The sequence below is a fragment of the Cyprinus carpio genome, chromosome A2 (assembly GCF_018340385.1).
Source record: "Cyprinus carpio isolate SPL01 chromosome A2, ASM1834038v1, whole genome shotgun sequence".
NCBI lineage: Eukaryota > Metazoa > Chordata > Actinopteri > Cypriniformes > Cyprinidae > Cyprinus > Cyprinus carpio.
The window spans coordinates 15,418,522-15,436,681 of NC_056573.1; the positions used below are offsets into that span (position 1 = coordinate 15,418,522).

An 18,160-nucleotide genomic window follows, 5' to 3' on the forward strand; every position below is an offset into this window, starting at 1 on the left:
ATCAATATATCTTAGTTTGTTTTAACACATATAATTTCTGACAGCATAAAATAATTACTACCATATTAAGGCAAACTACATAAATAAGTATTAAAGCAATTATACTGTATATTATTTTATCACTAAGTTAATATCATTACAGTTAATTCTCTCTAACCACATTACGATCTGTGAGATATGAAGGAGGATTACAATTGCCCTCAAATAAATGCCAGTGTTGTGAACTCCAAAGCAATACTTGTTTCCAGTTGAAAAAGGAAAAAAGAGTTTGCTGAGATACAAACTTAGACCAAGTCTTATTTTTTATTATACTTTCTCAGTTGATTGATTACATAAAGAACTGAAAACATTTTGCTAGGCTATGTTTATGCAAATTAGACATTATCTAATTAAGTATGCACTAGTTTGCATACATTTCCATAACAGAAACCTGAATATTGGATCAAGTGAGGTTCAAAATTCTTGTTTCATTTTGCTGACATATAGCAGTCAAAGGTTTTTATTCTGGATCTCTTTTTAGCACTCTAAACAGCCAGACACATTTTCACCATGCATTTAGGAATAAAATGTTGTATAAAATCCAATAATATATAAACAAATCCCAATGTAAAAACCTTCAGAATATACTTTCAGAAAAGACTGAAATACAATTGTAAAATCTGGTGCATGTAAGTGCAAATGAAGTAGGGATTTCTGTCTCAGTGCATGAGAAAAAAAAGAGAGAAAACAGCCTTTAAAGATATGTACTGTAATCTACAGATGCAAACAGGTAAAGTGCAAAAAAAAAAACTTAAAATGTATTTTGAATGGTAAAATCTCAGTAATACCTGCCTTTGAGAGACAGGCTCAGTGAACAGCAGTGACCTAATTTTTGATGTTACACAGTGAACTTTGTACTTCTGAACTGGCTGGTATTCAAATTTACAGCTTGGAACAAGTTTTAAATTAATTTAAAATATGTTATATTATTGTATATTCTGAACTTAACATGATTTCAGACAAATAGAATCTCTTTTTGTTTGGAATAATCTTGCATCAAGTGAGCAAAAACAGCACTGTTTACCAGAAAGAAGTGTGGTGACACTAATTGGACTGAATTTCAGTGGCAACAAAAGCCCTGGGTAGAAAATTCCAGCCCTGGTTTTACAGGGCCTGCTTTGTTGCCGCAGTGTTTGTTCTCTACTGCTGTGTTAACAGTTATCTTTTCGGTGGTGGCCTCTCCCCACCCTTCCACACAGTGCATGAAATGTTCTTCAGCACAAACCCGTCCAGAGCCACTGTGGCACAATACAGGCAATGCTCCGTTCTGCACAGGACACCATACAGACACCAGGAGTGGCCCAACAGCTGCCTTGCAACCATGTTCCCACACAGCTTTGACTACAATCAGCCGATGAGAAAGCGTTGAGAAGAAGGAGACATGATGGGACAGTTCCCAGAAGATGTGGTGGGTGGCTCCACCACAGAGGATCTGGAATGCAAGATCTGCTACTGTGCTTACAGCCTGTCAAATCGACGGCCCAAGGTCCTTGAGTGCTGCCACTGTCTTTGTGCCAAGTGCCTTGCAAAAATCCTTGATTTAGGCGAATCCTCTCCTAACGCAGTGGTCTGCCCGTTCTGCCGCTACATCACAGACCTTCCCAGAGACGATGTGGACAGTCTACCAGATGAGTATAACTTGGTGTCGGCAATGCTGTCCATCCAGACAAGGAGGCATCAGAACCTTAATGACAACCAAGGGGAGATTCTCCTCAGTCCCAGACGCCTTAACTCCCTGGTGGGACACTCGGCCTCAGCTTCTCCCACCTCGATTCGTTCCAATTACATGGTGATCACCATTATGGAGCCTCGGCAGGAGTCTGTTATTCCAGCTTTGGGTAGGGATTACCGCTCTTCCAGTCAGGACTCCATGGCCTCCGTTACCCAGAGATGGACAGTGTGGAACTGTGCGGCCCTGCTGTGCCAGACTTCAGCACGCATCCTGGTCTGGCTGCTGGGGCTGCTGTATTTCAGCTCGCTGCCTCTAGGTGTCTATCTGCTCATCATGAAGAATACCACGATGGGGGTGTTAATGGTCAGTCTGGTACCTGTCAGTCTTCTCATCGTCATGGTGTACGGCCTTTGCCAATTCCTGTGCCGTGAGTTTTGGGACTGTGTACCACCATAATGACCAAAGCAATAAGTGTATCTGTTTTGTGTGGATTCAATGATTGGATGTGCTAATGGTCCTGCCAGTTTATGGAAACTCATACATTTTCCAGTTTATTGGATAAACAATGTACACTGAACTGAAATACAAACAATAAAAGTGCACATATATAATTTAGTAGGCTATCATACAAATTCAAATCATGTTAGAATTCTCTCTCTCTCTCTATTTTATAACTGTCTATGATTGTTGAATGTGCCTTTTCCTGGAGTGGCTGAAATGGGCAGTTCAATAACGACATCCACTCTAGGTTTGCTGATGTACATTTTCTCTGTCTGAATAATTAACATACAATAACTTCGTTAGTCACTGGATGTTTGGGTAACATTTTGCAATAAGGTCCCATTAGTTAACGTTAGTACTGCATTAAATAACATTAACTAGCAATGAACAATATATTTGTTACAGTATTTAATAATCTTTGTTAATTTTAGTTAATAACAATACAACCCTGAGTTCATGTTAGCTCAGGTCCATTAGAAAAATATTATCGGATAGACTTTTGATATCAATTGAATTTAATTAAGATTAATAACTAATGTGGTTAACTTATGTTAACAAATGGAACCTTATTGTAGTGTTACCGATGTTTGAAATATAAAGCACTTAACCTACAACATATCACATACTGAATCATGGATAGGCCATATATTTTAACATTTAATAATCATATTTATTAGTTTGACTTTGTTTCACTTGGAACAAAAAAAAAACAACAACTTTACATCCCAAAATAAATGGAAACACCAATATCAGATGCATCTCTCATAACATAAGTTGTTGCAAAAACTGGAAAATCAAAACATCAGATCTTGATACATTATAACATTCCACTTATACACATGCAAATGTGAAGGTTTGTAGGGGAAAACACTATTATTCACATTTTTATATAAAGCAATGTTTTATATTGTGTTTTGTAAAAGTTTTGATGCTGCTTGAACAAGATGAAATGCACTTACCCTGCTGTGGGGGGAGGGGGGATAGTTTAATATATAGTTTATGTTGCATGGACAATTAAGCACTTTATGTAAAATAAAGAAAAACTGATGATTCAATAGGTGTTCAAAAGGGTGTGAGTTTCTCTGTGTGTGTTGGGACACATAAATAATTATAGATAAATATAGATTCCGTAACGAATTAAAAAAAGTTTTAGGGGTAGGAAATAGACATTTTTCTCAATGGAGGTCATTGAAAATTCCCTACCTCAAAACAATGCCTAAGGGGACCCTAATCTGCATAATAACTGTATTGCCCCACGATATATGAAAATGATTAAATAAATAAACAAAATATAGTAATATGTAAGTGTGCATACATTTTCTCACTGTCACAGCCATCTGAACTATGGATAAAAACCCAAGCGAGAAGGAGGACATGTTATTGATAGCTTGCGTCTAGTCATGTACCAAGTGCTCGAGGAAGTATGACTGGACCTTGAGAGAGCCAATCAGATCGCTGGATTTCACACTAACAACAAACAAAAGATCGGGGTTCCTTCTGCTGCTGTCTTTCTGTCCCTTTTACCATATTTAGTCTGTCCCATCGGCTGGATGTCGTCTTAAATAACAAGGATCAACTTTCTGGATATCTGTTATGTTGTTGTAAGCTGCCGTTTCGCTGTATTGGCGTGATTAATTCTGTCTAGCGTCTTGCTAACTCTATCAGAGAGGCTGTTTGCGGGCTAATCGCAGTTAGCTGGCTGGCTAGCCAGCCGTCCGATCCGAATAAAACAACCCCGAAATCTCAACGGCTCTTCTCCTGTGGTGTCTGACAGTGGTCGCTTTAGCCACTGGACACTGTTAGAAAGCTGTCCAGCTAAAGATAGCTGGCAAGCTGTTGGTATCGACGGCAGGAATCGGATCGCGATGTCAGGACCGTCATCGGGCTGTGGGTTTCTGATGTCGGTTGTCGTTCACGGAGACTTGGCTCTCAGCGAGCAGGAAAAAGAGCTCAACCAGCGGCTCAGAAGCCTTTACCCGGCCGTCAACGAGCAGGAGACCCCGCTCCCCAGATCATGGAGCCCCAAAGACAAATTCAGCTACATCGGCCTGTCTCAAAACAACCTCCGGGTGCATTATAAAGGTAACCGAGGCTAACAGCAGCAGATGATCACAAACACAAAGTTGTTTACCAGCTAAATGTTGACGGCATTAGCCAGGTTAGCTCGAGTCAAGTCGTACTTCTGATTAACGATCTAAAAATACACTTCTGTTAGCTTCTGCGTACTCCTAGTCGTCTGTGAATCAAACCTATTTTTAGTCACACAAACTGCTAAAATCGTTACGAATTTAAGAACGATTCAGAGTGATAATTGAGCACAGTAGTCGATATAAGTAAACGAATTAACTAGAAACTTTGATTATTAATAACTAACGTAACTGCGACATGTTTGAATAAAAATAGCCTCCCTTTAGCATTATTTAGCACCATTCCTAGCAGTCAGCATTGTCTAGTAATTGATCTACTCCTCTTAATTGAAGTTTTATGAATAACAGTGTGTTTGTGTGTGCATATGTAACACGTAGTTTTTTAAATTAAACGATGAAGGTATTAAGTTTGAAAGTATAAAGTTCGTGTACTGTAGCAAGGAGATGGTGGAGAGTTTCAGCAGCGAGCTATAAAGATGCATCAGTCATTTCCGGAAGTACCTACTGTATGGAGTTTCACAGCTGAAATGCAGTCATTGTCAGCTCTTTTGACAACATGATCTGTGTACAAAGGCTGTGTCTTAATACACACATGCTGATGTAGGTAGTGACTGAGCCTGACGCATAAGCTCTAGCGAGGCCTGTGAGTGTTTATCTGCAGAGGCAGGTTTTCTGCCATCGCGAGTATGAAAGGTTTTACTAGGAATTCAGCAGATGAAAAAGCTGTAATATATGTATAATTTTATTACCATATTGAGTTATTAAATAAACCTCTGTAATCCAGTGAGGTGTCTGCCCTTTCCCTCAGCTGAGTCATAAAGGTAGGCCACAGAATTAATTAGGCCAGTCAGTGCTGACGACAGGTAGGTTTCAGGTAGACTGCCTTAAATTACCAGCCAAGATGTCTTAATAAATTTACAAGCTACATATAAGCTTATGTATTTACTTCAGATATAATGATTATCAGGGGTAATGTTACCAAAGGTGATAAAAATGCACCATATATTTAACTCCAAATCCTGAACCCTAACCTATTAAATAATAGTGTGTTAAATAATATATATATATATATATATATATATATATATATATATATATATACACACATATATATATATATATATACATATATATATACATATATATACATATATATAGGTTCATTTCACAGAAGTGTCAGCTGTCACTTTAGGCTTATATGATATGGCTTCATTGGGACATATAGCACAATTGTGCTTTTTAACAATTTTGTGGTCTTTATTTTATTTTTCAGCATTCTTTGGTGAATGGAAAGTTATATGGCTTCTTAAGATGATATTTAAATTCGTTTTATGATCTGTGCTCTGTAGTTTTAATTTTGGGGGAAATGCATAATGCATTGCAACACGATGGTTAAGAGATGTGCAAATAAATGTTCCTAAACAATCCTGTTTTATGATAACTGATAAATACATTTTTACACAATAAAAAAAAGGTTAATCAAGTAAACCTAATTTGCTTCAGGTCAGTAAATGTTTGTCTTGGAATATTAATAATGACATAGTTATTGTTATGTTTACGTTATAAAAATCACAATCAGATTTCACAGCAAAAAGTAATTTTGGAATTTAATTGAGAATGCTTTTTAATGCTTAAAAGTATGAACTATCAGTCAGAGGGCAGAGGGCATATAGAGGATTGTGTATAACAGGTTTTTCAGCAAAGTTTCGGAGATTTTTGTCAATTAGAGGCTTAGAAATTCATGAGTCAAATATGATGCAAAGGCTTTATGTTTCGAATGTTTTGACCAAAGTACTGTATTTTTGTTTGTTGCTATATTTTATAGTATGCTATTTTATGCCTGTCCAGTTATGTGTTAATAATGGGTTTAATGCTTCTTCAGACACTTCAGTGAACTATAGCTGTAGTCAAGTCAAGTCTGCTTCATTGTCAATTCTTCCACATGTACAGTACATACATACAGAGAATACATAGAATTGAAATGGTGCATACAGATAACACTAACAGTAGAGCCTAAAAATACAGATAGATACAGATTAAATATAAAATACAACTATACAAATAAGGGCATGTAAAAAAAAAAAAAAAAGTAGATTTGCTGTGCCAGAGGTGGGTGTTAAATATATAACTAATATGAAGTGGTTTTGATAAAAACAGTGAAAATAAAGAAAACACTCCCAACAAGTTCAAAACATCAAACTCTTCCTTATTGATACACAGTTGAGAGCTATATAGTGTATGCTTATTTTTGTGTTCATGTTAAATCTTGTACATTTACTGCTACTTTTGTATTTGATGCTGGTTTGGTAATTAACTGCCATGTTTGTTCAGAAATTGAGAATTTTTTTTCAAGTGATAGATTCAACTGAATTATTTGACTTAAATGAGGTGACATGCTGTTTTTTTAATAAGAAAAGCAATTTCAGGGGGCAAATATTGTCTGTTAATAACAGTAAATTATTTTTTAAATGAATTTCTGATATTGGTTTGGTTATTGCTAATAAAAATGGCAATAAATATGAAATCCCAAATTTAGAGCAGTACATATTAACATGAAATAAACTGACATTTTTAAATATCAAAGCTAATTGATTGACAAAGCAGTGTCTTTTCTGTTGCCAGGCAAAATATCATCAGCCTAAAGTGTATAACTCTCAAAGCAAAAACATTGATTATTTTGCTAAGTGTTTTTTGCCATGGTGACCTCTGGCGATGTTATAACATTACAAATGTTCTGGTGCTCCTTGTGAGTGGTACAAACCATTAGCAGTTGTAAATGATTGTGTTTATGTCATCCAGGTCATGGAAAGACCCCAAAAGATGCGGCATCTGTCCGTGCAACACACCCTATTCCAGCTGCCTGCGGTGTCTATTACTTTGAGGTGAAAATCATCAGTAAAGGACGAGATGGGTATGTGATCTTTATTTTATAAAAAACATTTTAGTTGTGCTGGACTTATATTGTCACCTAGTGGCTTGGATATAGCATTATGCCAAAGTTTTTCTTTACTAATATCTTTGTAGAGATCCTCTATTACAAGTCAGCACTGATTACTTTATTCTGTGAGTGAAAATGTTGGATAATATGAAGTTTACAGAGATGAAATGATTAGTTTTAGTAATGCTGGTCATGTGATCTCAACATGGCGGCCCCCATAAGGTGACCTGTTCCATGAAAAATGACAGCTTTTGTTCAGACCAGAGTCTGAACAATGTTAACTAAAAAAACAAACAAAAAATTTTGTTACTTAACTTGATGTACTAAACATGATGTCTTAAAATAAAAATATTTTTAATAAATTACCAAATACATTTACATTTACATTTAGTCATTTAGCAGACGCTTTAATCCAAAGCGTCTTACAAATGAGGACAATGGAAGCAATTTAAAAAAACAACAAAAGAGCAATGATATATAAGTGCTATAACAAGTCTCAGTTAGCCTAAACACAGTATACGTAGCAAGGGCTTTTAAATAATATAATAAATAAAAAAGAAAACAGATAGAATAGAAAAAGAATAGAGCAAGCTAGTGTTAGAGGTCTTTTTTTATAATTGTATAATAAATGAAAAGAAAATAGATAGAATACAAAAAGATTAGAAAGGTAGTTAGATTTTTTTTTTTTTTTTTTTTTTTTTTTTTTTTTTTTTTTTTTAAATAGAATTAGAATAGTGAGTGCAAACGTTATAGGGTCAAATAAAGATGGAAGAGATGTCTTTTAAGACGATTCTTGAAGATGGCTTAGGACTCAGCTGCTCGGATTGAGTTGGGCAGGTCATTCCACCAGGAGGGAACATTTAATTTGGGTCAAATATAGATGTGAGTTTTTTGTTTTTTGGGATGGCACAATCAAGCGATGTTCACTTGCAGAACGCAAGCTTCTAGAGGGCACATAAGTCTGAAGTAATGAATTGAGGTAAAGGGGTACAGAGCCAGTTAAATACTTAACTAAAATTAATATGAACATGCAAAATCTTAAAATAAAAAATGAGTTATCAGTGATACTAAAATAAAACTGATTTAAAATATTTTCAGTCATACATTTATTTAGGGATAATACTTTTGTAATTAGGAAAAACATCCTGAGTGTAACTTTAATATTTAGACTGAGCAATTTTAACCTCCTCGAAGTAGAACTTTTTATCAAATAAATGCATTTTTTTGTGACCAGGTACATGGGGATTGGCCTGTCAGCTCAAGGTGTCAACATGAACAGACTTCCAGGTAAAATGACTTTCAGATGTTGATGAGTCACTGGGCTTTTACTGCTAGTAACACATTAGCTATGTCATGTTTTTAGGTTGTTTGTGTCTAAAATGTCCGTGATCACTATAGATGGACAGGTTTTGTGGTTTAGATGCAGCTAGTGGCTGTTAACTTGATCCTCCACCTTTTGACATGCACAGACACTGGGTGGTTACTCTGTGAGACTGCAGCTTGCCAGGGAGATAAGCGTTTAGAGAGCTTAGTGCTCTTTCCTGGCGTTTTTGTGGTTCTTTGTTTCCAAAAATCACCAGTATGTGCACAACGCTCTGCCCTTAGGATGGGACAAACATTCATATGGATACCATGGCGACGACGGCCACTCCTTCTGCTCATCTGGCACTGGGCAGCCCTATGGTCCCACATTTACAACAGGCGATGTGATTGGCTGTTGTGTGAACCTCATCAACAATACCTGTTTCTACACAAAAAATGGCCACAGTCTAGGTAGTAAAAAATTTGAATTGCACATTAAGATCAAATACTTTGTTTAATACGTTCTTTCTTATTACTGATCATCAATTCAGTGAACATTATGTATACATCTTTAAGAATAGAATATTTTTTCATTTAGGATTATTTAATAGTTTATAGGAGATATGAAGCATTGGCTATTAACACACCATGTTATTCCCACAGTTTCTGAGATCTTGAATTTACTTTAATATTAATGTAAATCTTTTTTGTTTTTTTCCAGGGATAGCTTTTACAGATTTACCGGTAAGTGTCCGTTTTTCTTAATCTCCACAGAGTTTGAAATTAAGATTTTGGTGCCATATTATATTAAACACCACCGTTCAAAAGTCTGGGGTCAATTTGATAATTTATTTGATCAGAAAAATGGTAAAAACAGTAATATTGTGAAGTTCCATTGCATTTTAAAATAACTGTTTTCTATATATTTTCAAATGTAATTTGTTCCTGTGATGACAGCTGAATTTTCAGCAGCTATTACTCCAGTTTTCAGTCACATGATCCTTCAGAAGCATTTCTTATTATTATCAATGTTTAAAACTGTTGTGCTTTTTAACATTTTTGTGGAAGTCTTTGTTTAATTTTTCAGCATTCTTTGTTGAATGGAAATTTCAAAGAACAGCATTTATTTGAAAAATAACATTTTAAATGTCTACTATCATTTTTGATCAATCCATGCTGAATAAAAGCATTAATTTAAAATATATTACTTTTGAATGGTGTTGTGTATTTAGTTGTTTATTATAGTTTTATGTGGTGTATCCTCTGATAGTTTCTTCAGATAAATGTATGCTGTTTACATTCCGATTATATGTATGACTTTTGTTAAAGTGTTGTCTATATATTGAACTTGCAGTGATGCATCATTTGTTGCTTTCTCAGCCTGAGGGTCATGGGGTGATTGATCATTTGTATATTTTTCGTTCTATTGTAATATTTTTAGATATTATAGAGGAAGCCTTTTGCTATTGTTTTGTCTTTCCTTCCTTTCTTCATCATTCAAGATGTTGGACTGACAACCCCCAAGCATTGCTCTCGCTAACTGAACAGAGGCCTGTTTGGGGCTAAAACAATAATCCATTGAGCAGAAAACACAGTTGGCTGGTAACCAGCATTCATGCTAATCTGAGTACTTCTGTGAAGTATGTCAGTTTAGCAGCCCTGACCTTTCTTTCTATTGGACTATGAGCACAGAACCTCCCTGAGTTATTCTTCAGAAAGCATCAGAAAATGACTAATATGTGCCTGCCCCCTGATCTGACCAATTAGCAACATTTGAATTATGTTGTTGCGGTTTGAAATCTGATTATAATCTTTTTTCTAATCCATCTCATTCTGAACGCCCATGGTAGACATTAAACCGAGCCACATTTTCCATAATTTCTTATAAGCTGATCTCATTTGTTTTATGAGAAAGTCTTTAGACATTGTGCTTTCATAGACATTATTAATAATAAAAAAAAAAAAAAAAATTAAAAAAAAACTGTTAAATTAGCCAGTAACTATAATCCACATTTAGTAAAATGTGCTTATTTTGCTTTTAGCCCAACCTGTATCCCACAGTGGGTCTACAGACCCCAGGGGAGGTCGTGGACGCCAATTTTGGGCAGCATCCATTTGTCTTTGATATTGAGGATTACATGCGTGAATGGAGAACCAAGATCCAAGCCCAAATTGACCGCTTCCCCATTGGAGAGAGGGAAGGAGAATGGCAGGCCATGATTCAGAAGTGAGAACTTTTGATTTGGACTATTTTTGTAAGGTTTATGTCAACATACCAGTGTCTAGTTTTTAAAACCTTTCCAAAAGTAATGAATGGATGTACTAGTGGCATATTTTCTGTCTTTTTCTGACCTATTCACTCTCTTATTAGAATGGTGGCCTCCTATCTGGTTCATCACAGTTACTGTGCCACCGCTGAGGCCTTTGCCAAATCAACTGACCAAGCCGTACATGAGGAACTTGCTTCTATTAAAAATAGACAGAGTAAGTCTTCCCAGACAACACAAATAGGCTATTCAGACACTTATCAGGGTCTTATTTAGGGTCTGTCTGATTGTTAGTCAAGATGAAATCTTATTGGCACGGTTTAATTACAGTTTCTGATCCAGTGATTGAATTAAATGTATCTGAATGATTCATCAATGCACATCAGCATGCAACATTCAGTGTTGAACATATTATACTCAGTGCTGAGTAATGATTTCACGTTTGTGGTTGCAGAGATCCAGAAGCTGGTCTTATCTGGCAGAATGGGAGAGGCTATAGAGACCACTCAACAACTTTACCCAAGCCTGTTAGAGAGAAACCCAGACCTCCTCTTTATGTTGAAGTAAGTGTGATGTGTGCCATCTTTCAGGAATTAGCACATCTTCAGCAAAGACACTATATAAACAACGTATCTATTTCTCTCTCTTTCCAGAGTCAGGCAGTTCATTGAGATGGTGAATGGCACTGACAGTGAGGTCAGGTGTCTCGGTGGGAGGAGCCCTAAGTCACAGGATAGTTACCCAGGCTCTCCCCGTCTCTTCAACAGCCCTGTTCACAAAGCCAGCAGCTCCCAGACCTACCAGACAAGTACGTATTATATCCACAAATTTTTTTTTCTGCCAGCATGGGTGAAAAAAACCTTACCAGAAGGATATTACAAAAAACGGGGCTTTTGCACCAGAACAACCAGAGGTACATGTCGGCTTTACAGACCAATATTGTCTGGGGTAGACATGGGATTTGGAGTCAAAAAGGTTTAGAACTGCTGATTTAGGTCATTTTCAAATCAAGGCTAATTCTAGATCGGAATGACCTGTTGATCATGAATAGGAGATGTCATCACTGATCATTTGTGCTTCCATTTTTTTCCAGGTTTTGATGGTAATTACTGTAATGGAGTTTCATCAAGTAAAGGCCACACCTCTGCCCATAGTCACAAGTCATGTCCGCCTACCATACCAAGCCCCGAGCTTGGTGTCCTGAATGGTATTCGGGGCCAGCTGACCAACGTCAGGTATGGTGTTTGTTCCACAGTGCATTGAAATATCCTTAAAGTTGACATGAAATAAAAAAATCTCCCTATGATTTGTGTATGCATGTTATAGAATGCTAACACACACACACACACACACACACACACACACACACACACACACACATATATATATATATATATATATATATATATATATATGATGATATTTGAGTGCTTTTCCAATCATTTAGTCCAAATCTTCCCCTCCACATGCTTGCAATTTTGTTTTAAACCTGAATGAGTTGTTTCTTCTGTTGAACATATGTTATTTTGAAGAATGTGGGAAACTAAACAGTTGCTGGTCCCCAGTGACTTTCATATTTTTGTTTTCCTACTATCAAACTCAGTGGGGACCAGTGGTTGCCCACATTCTTCAAAATATATTATTTTGTGTTCAGCACAAGAATAAATACAAATTAATACATGTTTGGTACAACATGTATTAATGACAGAATTTAAATTTTTGGGTGAACTATCCCTTTAATGACAAGCTGCAGTATGTTTAGTACTGTCCCCTTAAGAAATGCATGCACCCATTTCACTCTTGCCTGTTTACTTTCACTTTATACATAATTAAATGTAAACCTTGTGTGTTTTTGACCGTTTTTGCACAATCATACTATAACTAATATAACTAAAAAATCAGGTGCTGTTTGACTGGTATTTCAGTGTATGGATGCTTCGTGGACGCGATCTGAATAAGCACATGTAAGAACAGCACGCAAATAAAACGTTTTACCGACAAGGCCTTAAAGCACACGCAAATACTGTACTTTTGTGATTGCAAATAAGTGCAGTGTCTCGTGAGTGTAACTCTACCACTGAATTGACATTGGATGTGAATGTGTCTCGCGAGTTGCAGTTGGAGCTAGAGCCACAAGACATAATACAGCGCATTGCTTGAGGTAGATGTTGTGTTTTGTTAGTAAATGTTTCATTATATTACTTGTGTTGCCTCCTTCGTTCACTTACACTACTGCATATATTGCATGTGACACTGGTGTCGCTTAGTTTTGTAACGAGAGCCCACAGTTTCGAACGTTTCACTCTTGCTGCGATGACTGACTGCGCACACACACACACACACACACACACAGCACATGCGCATGGATATCACACGCACGTCGAGCAAACGTTGGCCACATATTTCAGTGAAGGGAAATGACAAGCAGCAGCTTCTAATTTGTTGTTAACATTGAAGTAACGTTTTACGCAGATAAAACAACGCAAGTATCGATAACCGTATCGTTTGTCCTGAAGCTTATCGGTACGCCGGTATTGACCCAATTAAGTACTGGTCCAAAAAAATACAGGTTCTTGGTACCTATCCCTAGTCACTGTACAGCACAAAATAAGCCTGTTGTGTAAATGTTAACTCTTCTTTGCAGTACTGAGGTGGAGATGGAGGTTGATCACTTCTCAAACGGAGTGTCTGAATCCTCTTCAAATGGATTTCTGAATGGCAGCTCTACTCACGGGATAGACTTGGAGGAATGTGATGCAGATATGGGTGAGAACATTAATTGGGCTCAGTCTTCTGTTAAACTCCTGTGTATCTGCATTGAAATTTGTTGTGGGTCAAAGGGTGTTGTGCGAGTGACTTCAGTCAATTATGTTATGCAAATGATTCACGTGCACCATTTTAAATGAATGAAATGTTCTGTACACAGAAGTGGATAGTGCTCAGTCTAAGAGGCAGTTGTGCGGAGGGAGCCAGGCAGCCATTGAGAGGATGATTCAGTTCGGCCGAGAGCTACAGTGCATGAGTGAAAACTTGCGCCGTGAGCGGGGCAAAAACTCAGCCAATAAGAAGATGCTCAAGGTACTGCCTTCAATATACACTCTTTCTAAAAGTTGGATATATGTGGTGTTTGTACCTGTAATCACATGTATTATTTAGAAAAAACATATGCATACACATAAAATGTATTTTGGTTATAGTGGTAATGACCAGTAAACATATATATATATATATATATATATAGTTTATCCTAAAACCTCTTACTGTCTCTATTCCGGCAGGATGCGTTCAGTCTGCTGGCGTATTCAGATCCCTGGAGCAGCCCTGTGGGCTACCAGCTAGACTCCATCCAGAGAGAGCCTGTCTGCTCAACACTCAACAGTGCAATATTAGGTAGGTACAGCATTAGTCTTCATATATTAGAACTCCTCTCTCTTGGTCAGGCTCCATACAATATTGATAAAATGCTCAAAACTGCATTCAGTGTATTTGAACACAATTTCAAAATGTAATTAAAGGATTAGTTCACTTCCGGAATGAAAATTTCCTGATAATTTACTCACCCCAAGTGTTTATTAGATTTGAAATATGGATATTTATCTTACAAAAATGCATGGATTCGCTACAGGAGGCCTTTATTCACCCCCCGGAGCTGTATGAGGGACTTTTTAAAACAGATGCGTGCACTTTATTTTACGTCTTCTGAACTGTTTGTAACCAACACCCGCTTACCCACCATTGAAAGGCTTTTATATTTTTAATATAAAATATATATAATATATTTTAATATATTAATATATAATATATTTAATATATTTTTGAAATTTTTAATATAACTCCGATTGGATTTGTCTGAAAGAAGAAAGTCACATACACCTAGTAGGGATATGCCGATATCAAATTTTTTTGTTGCGATTAATTGCTAACTTTTATCACGGTATATGGCATTATCACGGTATTGAAATTTAGTTAAAAAAAATAATACAGTATAACAGGTTTAATAACTTTTTTCTTATAACAAAAATAACGGAATATTTAAATACAATAAATCAATACAGAAAAATATATAAAGTTAAACGTTTTACACAGATTACAGTGCAAAAGAACTATAAAGACCAAAGGTATTCTTTTTACAATAAGACCTCATTAGTTAACCTTAGTTAATGCATTAACATTCACAATGAGTAATAGCTACAATTTTTAAATAAGTTATTATTATTTGTTATTAGTTAATGAGTTAAAGTTAATTTTTTGTAATTGTTAGTTTTTGTTAGCTCATTAAATAACACAGTTGCAACTAGAATTTTTAACAACGTGTTATTAAATATTGGAATACCTAAGATTAATGAATGTTCAGAAGAATTTTTCATTGGCAGTTTGTTAACTAATAAATTAACTAATGTTAACTAATGAAGCCGTAATGTAAAGTGTGAACGAACAATAAAGAGTCAGAACGCTTTCAAACAATATCTAGGGCATGTTGTAGTCCAGATTAAAATGTAAAGAAAAGTTTAAAAAAGAATAGCTTATTAAGTCTAAATATTATGTATTTGGCGCTGTGATGAACACCATAGCAAATCCACAAATCTGAATGGCTATTTAAATAATAATAATAGTTTTAGAAAGAGGCACAGCTGTTTTATTTATGGGGTTTCCAGGGTAACAGCTGCATTTTCTGCAGTTTAGCGCCATCTGCTGTCAGAGAGTGAATGTGCTTTCATTCAGCATGTGCTTCTCATGCGTGCTTGTTTAGATCAGAGCGCACACACATCTTTCAAGCAGCATACAGCGGTGTTGTGCATTTTGACCAGTTGATGGGAAAAGTATTCTTAAAATGCATTCCAAATTCTGAATAATTTGTAATGTATAATTATTCACGGTATTCAGAAGTGCCCACGATAACAATACAGTGCATATTCATTACCATGATATATAGCAGTAATGAATACTGGCACATGTCTAACACCTAGGATGCTTTGAGGGTGAGTAAAACACAGGCTAATTTTCATTTTTGGGTGAACTAACCCTTTAATATTTTGGTGGAAACCGTGTTTTTTTTTCTCCCAGGATAATTTAATGAATAGAAAGTTAGAACTGTCCCCATGACCAATTTAATGCATCTTTGCTGAATAAAATAAATTAATAAAAAAAAAAGTTTGAATGGTGGCGTCTGTTACGGTTTATTAGAGCTAAATCTTACATCAGACAATTTAACATAATGCATTTAGCATTTAATTATACTTTTTTCTCTCATGCAGAGACTCATAACCTGCCAAAGCAGCCTCCCTTGGCACTCGCCGTCGGCCAGGCAGCTCAGTGTCTGTCCCTCATGGCTCGCACAGGCAGCGGATCCTGCGCCTTTGCATCAGTGGATGATTACCTGCACTAACCACTGTAGAATCATCCCTTTAAGTGACCACGTGAAAGAGGCCCACATCATCCCGGTCCATCCCAGACTCCCCCAAAAAAACTGGGGCCAGCTTTGAAACCACGGCCTGATGAACTGAGCCTTCACATGGCCAGACCCATCCTGGCTCTCTGACAAGACTGGATCCTCTTCACCCAGGTCTAAACTGGGCCTAAAGACACATTAGGAAGAGGGGTTCTTAACAGTCAGATAAATTCCCCAATCATTATGGTCTTTTTTTTCCTTTTGTCTTTTTTATTTTGGGGGAGGGGAGGAGGTGTTGGGTGGGGGGTGCAGCAGGCTCTGATTGTTTGTTTCCTAATTTACAAGGCATGAGGAAAATTATTATGACATAATTAATGTTATTATCAGTAAACTTGCATATAAGATATATTTGTTCTTGGTTGAAAGCTGGCAGAGTGAGCGAGACCGAATAACTAAGGTCCCATCGCGGCAACGCCCTGCTATTTTCAGGTCTCAGCTTGTGTACTTTACCATTTAAAAAAGAAAAAAAAAAAGAAAAATATTGAAATTATATTAACACAAGGAGTGGAACATTTAGTTATCTTACAGTAAAAAAAATTAAAACCCAGAGAACCTAACACTGCTGGAGTCATCCTTAGTGGTGGTATTTAGTATAGAGCGTTAGTGTGAGCTGTCTTGAGTTATGCCCTTTTTTGTGCAAGCGCACCCTCCCTCTGCCAACTGCACAGCAGGATTGATGCAATGTTCGGACACTTTGATTTGTAATTGTATTGATGTCTATGGTCTTTTCATCCACCCGATCTCTTATGCCTACTTTTAAAAAGTCCATATTCAGGCGTTCTCTCATTGTTGCCTGCACTGTGTTTTTGTGCAGTTTGGATGTGCGACAGGAACATGGTGAAATTAAGGTCATATCCAGTCCCAGAGAGGCAAGCCTGCTCCATTGTTTTTTCTCCTCTTGTTTACCAGGCAGTCCTTCAGATCATCAGTACTTTTAAAACAAGGAGAATGGTACAGTATTGTCATCAACACTGTCTTATCATTTTCAGTAATAAAACGCAAATACCCAGTTGAACGAGATATACCCGTCTGTTTTGACACATTTCAGCGAGCGTTCGGATGTTGCTCAAGTATTAAATATGCGATTACACCACAAAGAGCATTAATAATGCCAAACAAAGTGTCTTCTCACATATTTAAAGGAATAGTCCACCCAAAAGTGAAAATTGTGTCCTCATTTACAAATCTGTAAGACTTTGGTTAAATTTTTAAACACAGTAAATGAAGATATTTTTATTGAAACCTGAGAGGTTTCTGTCTCTCCATTGAAAGTCCAAGTAAGCAAAATGTAAAAGATCCAGGAAGGTTATAAACGCATCGTAAAACCATCCATATGAATCAAACCGTTTAATGACAGTTTTGTGAAGAGATACCATCATTTTAAATGATAATCAAATTTAACTAAGGCTTTTATTTACATCTAAATGATGATAAAAACACATACATAGAGCAAATGTCATATGGTAAACATGGAAGCTTGTATGTTTGTATATTTGCGAATTAAAGCCTGAATTAAATCTGTTCATCATATAGAGCAATTATATCTCTTTACAAGACTTGGTTTAAACTGTTTGATTCATATTAAATCATTTTATAATGCCTTAATCTTTATGGATATTTTAAGTTGTGATCATCTAGACTTTAAATGGAGGGATAGAAACCTCTCATCTTTCATTAAAAACCTTAATTTGTGTTTTAAAGATTAAAGTAAACCTTATGTGTTGGGAACAACTTGAATAAATGACAGAATTTTTATTTTTGGGTGAACTTTCCTTTTAGCTTCCTTGTAAAACTATAACCATGACTTGTTAATTTGGTCATCAGAGTCATTAGTTTAATAAATCA

General features: G+C 36.3%; 2 protein-coding genes across 2 annotated transcripts; both read left to right on the top strand.

The window, feature by feature from the left end:
- Nucleotides 1-815: 815 nt before the first annotated feature.
- Nucleotides 816-2,549, top strand: LOC122146977 (E3 ubiquitin-protein ligase RNF182-like). The gene has a single exon (XM_042767404.1). It carries the CDS (start codon nucleotides 1,421-1,423, stop codon nucleotides 2,165-2,167), a length of 747 nt encoding a protein of 248 aa, XP_042623338.1. The 5' UTR covers nucleotides 816-1,420; the 3' UTR covers nucleotides 2,168-2,549.
- Nucleotides 2,550-3,639: 1,090 nt separating this feature from the next.
- Nucleotides 3,640-17,335, top strand: LOC109096691 (ran-binding protein 9-like). Its single transcript, XM_042774945.1, has 14 exons — nucleotides 3,640-4,294; nucleotides 7,159-7,270; nucleotides 8,532-8,584; nucleotides 8,903-9,070; nucleotides 9,321-9,343; nucleotides 10,642-10,826; nucleotides 10,971-11,083; nucleotides 11,321-11,429; nucleotides 11,520-11,674; nucleotides 11,960-12,101; nucleotides 13,511-13,632; nucleotides 13,793-13,944; nucleotides 14,145-14,256; nucleotides 16,122-17,335. Exons 1-14 carry the CDS (start codon nucleotides 4,078-4,080, stop codon nucleotides 16,250-16,252), a joined length of 1,794 nt encoding a protein of 597 aa, XP_042630879.1. The 5' UTR covers nucleotides 3,640-4,077; the 3' UTR covers nucleotides 16,253-17,335.
- Nucleotides 17,336-18,160: the final 825 nt, after the last annotated feature.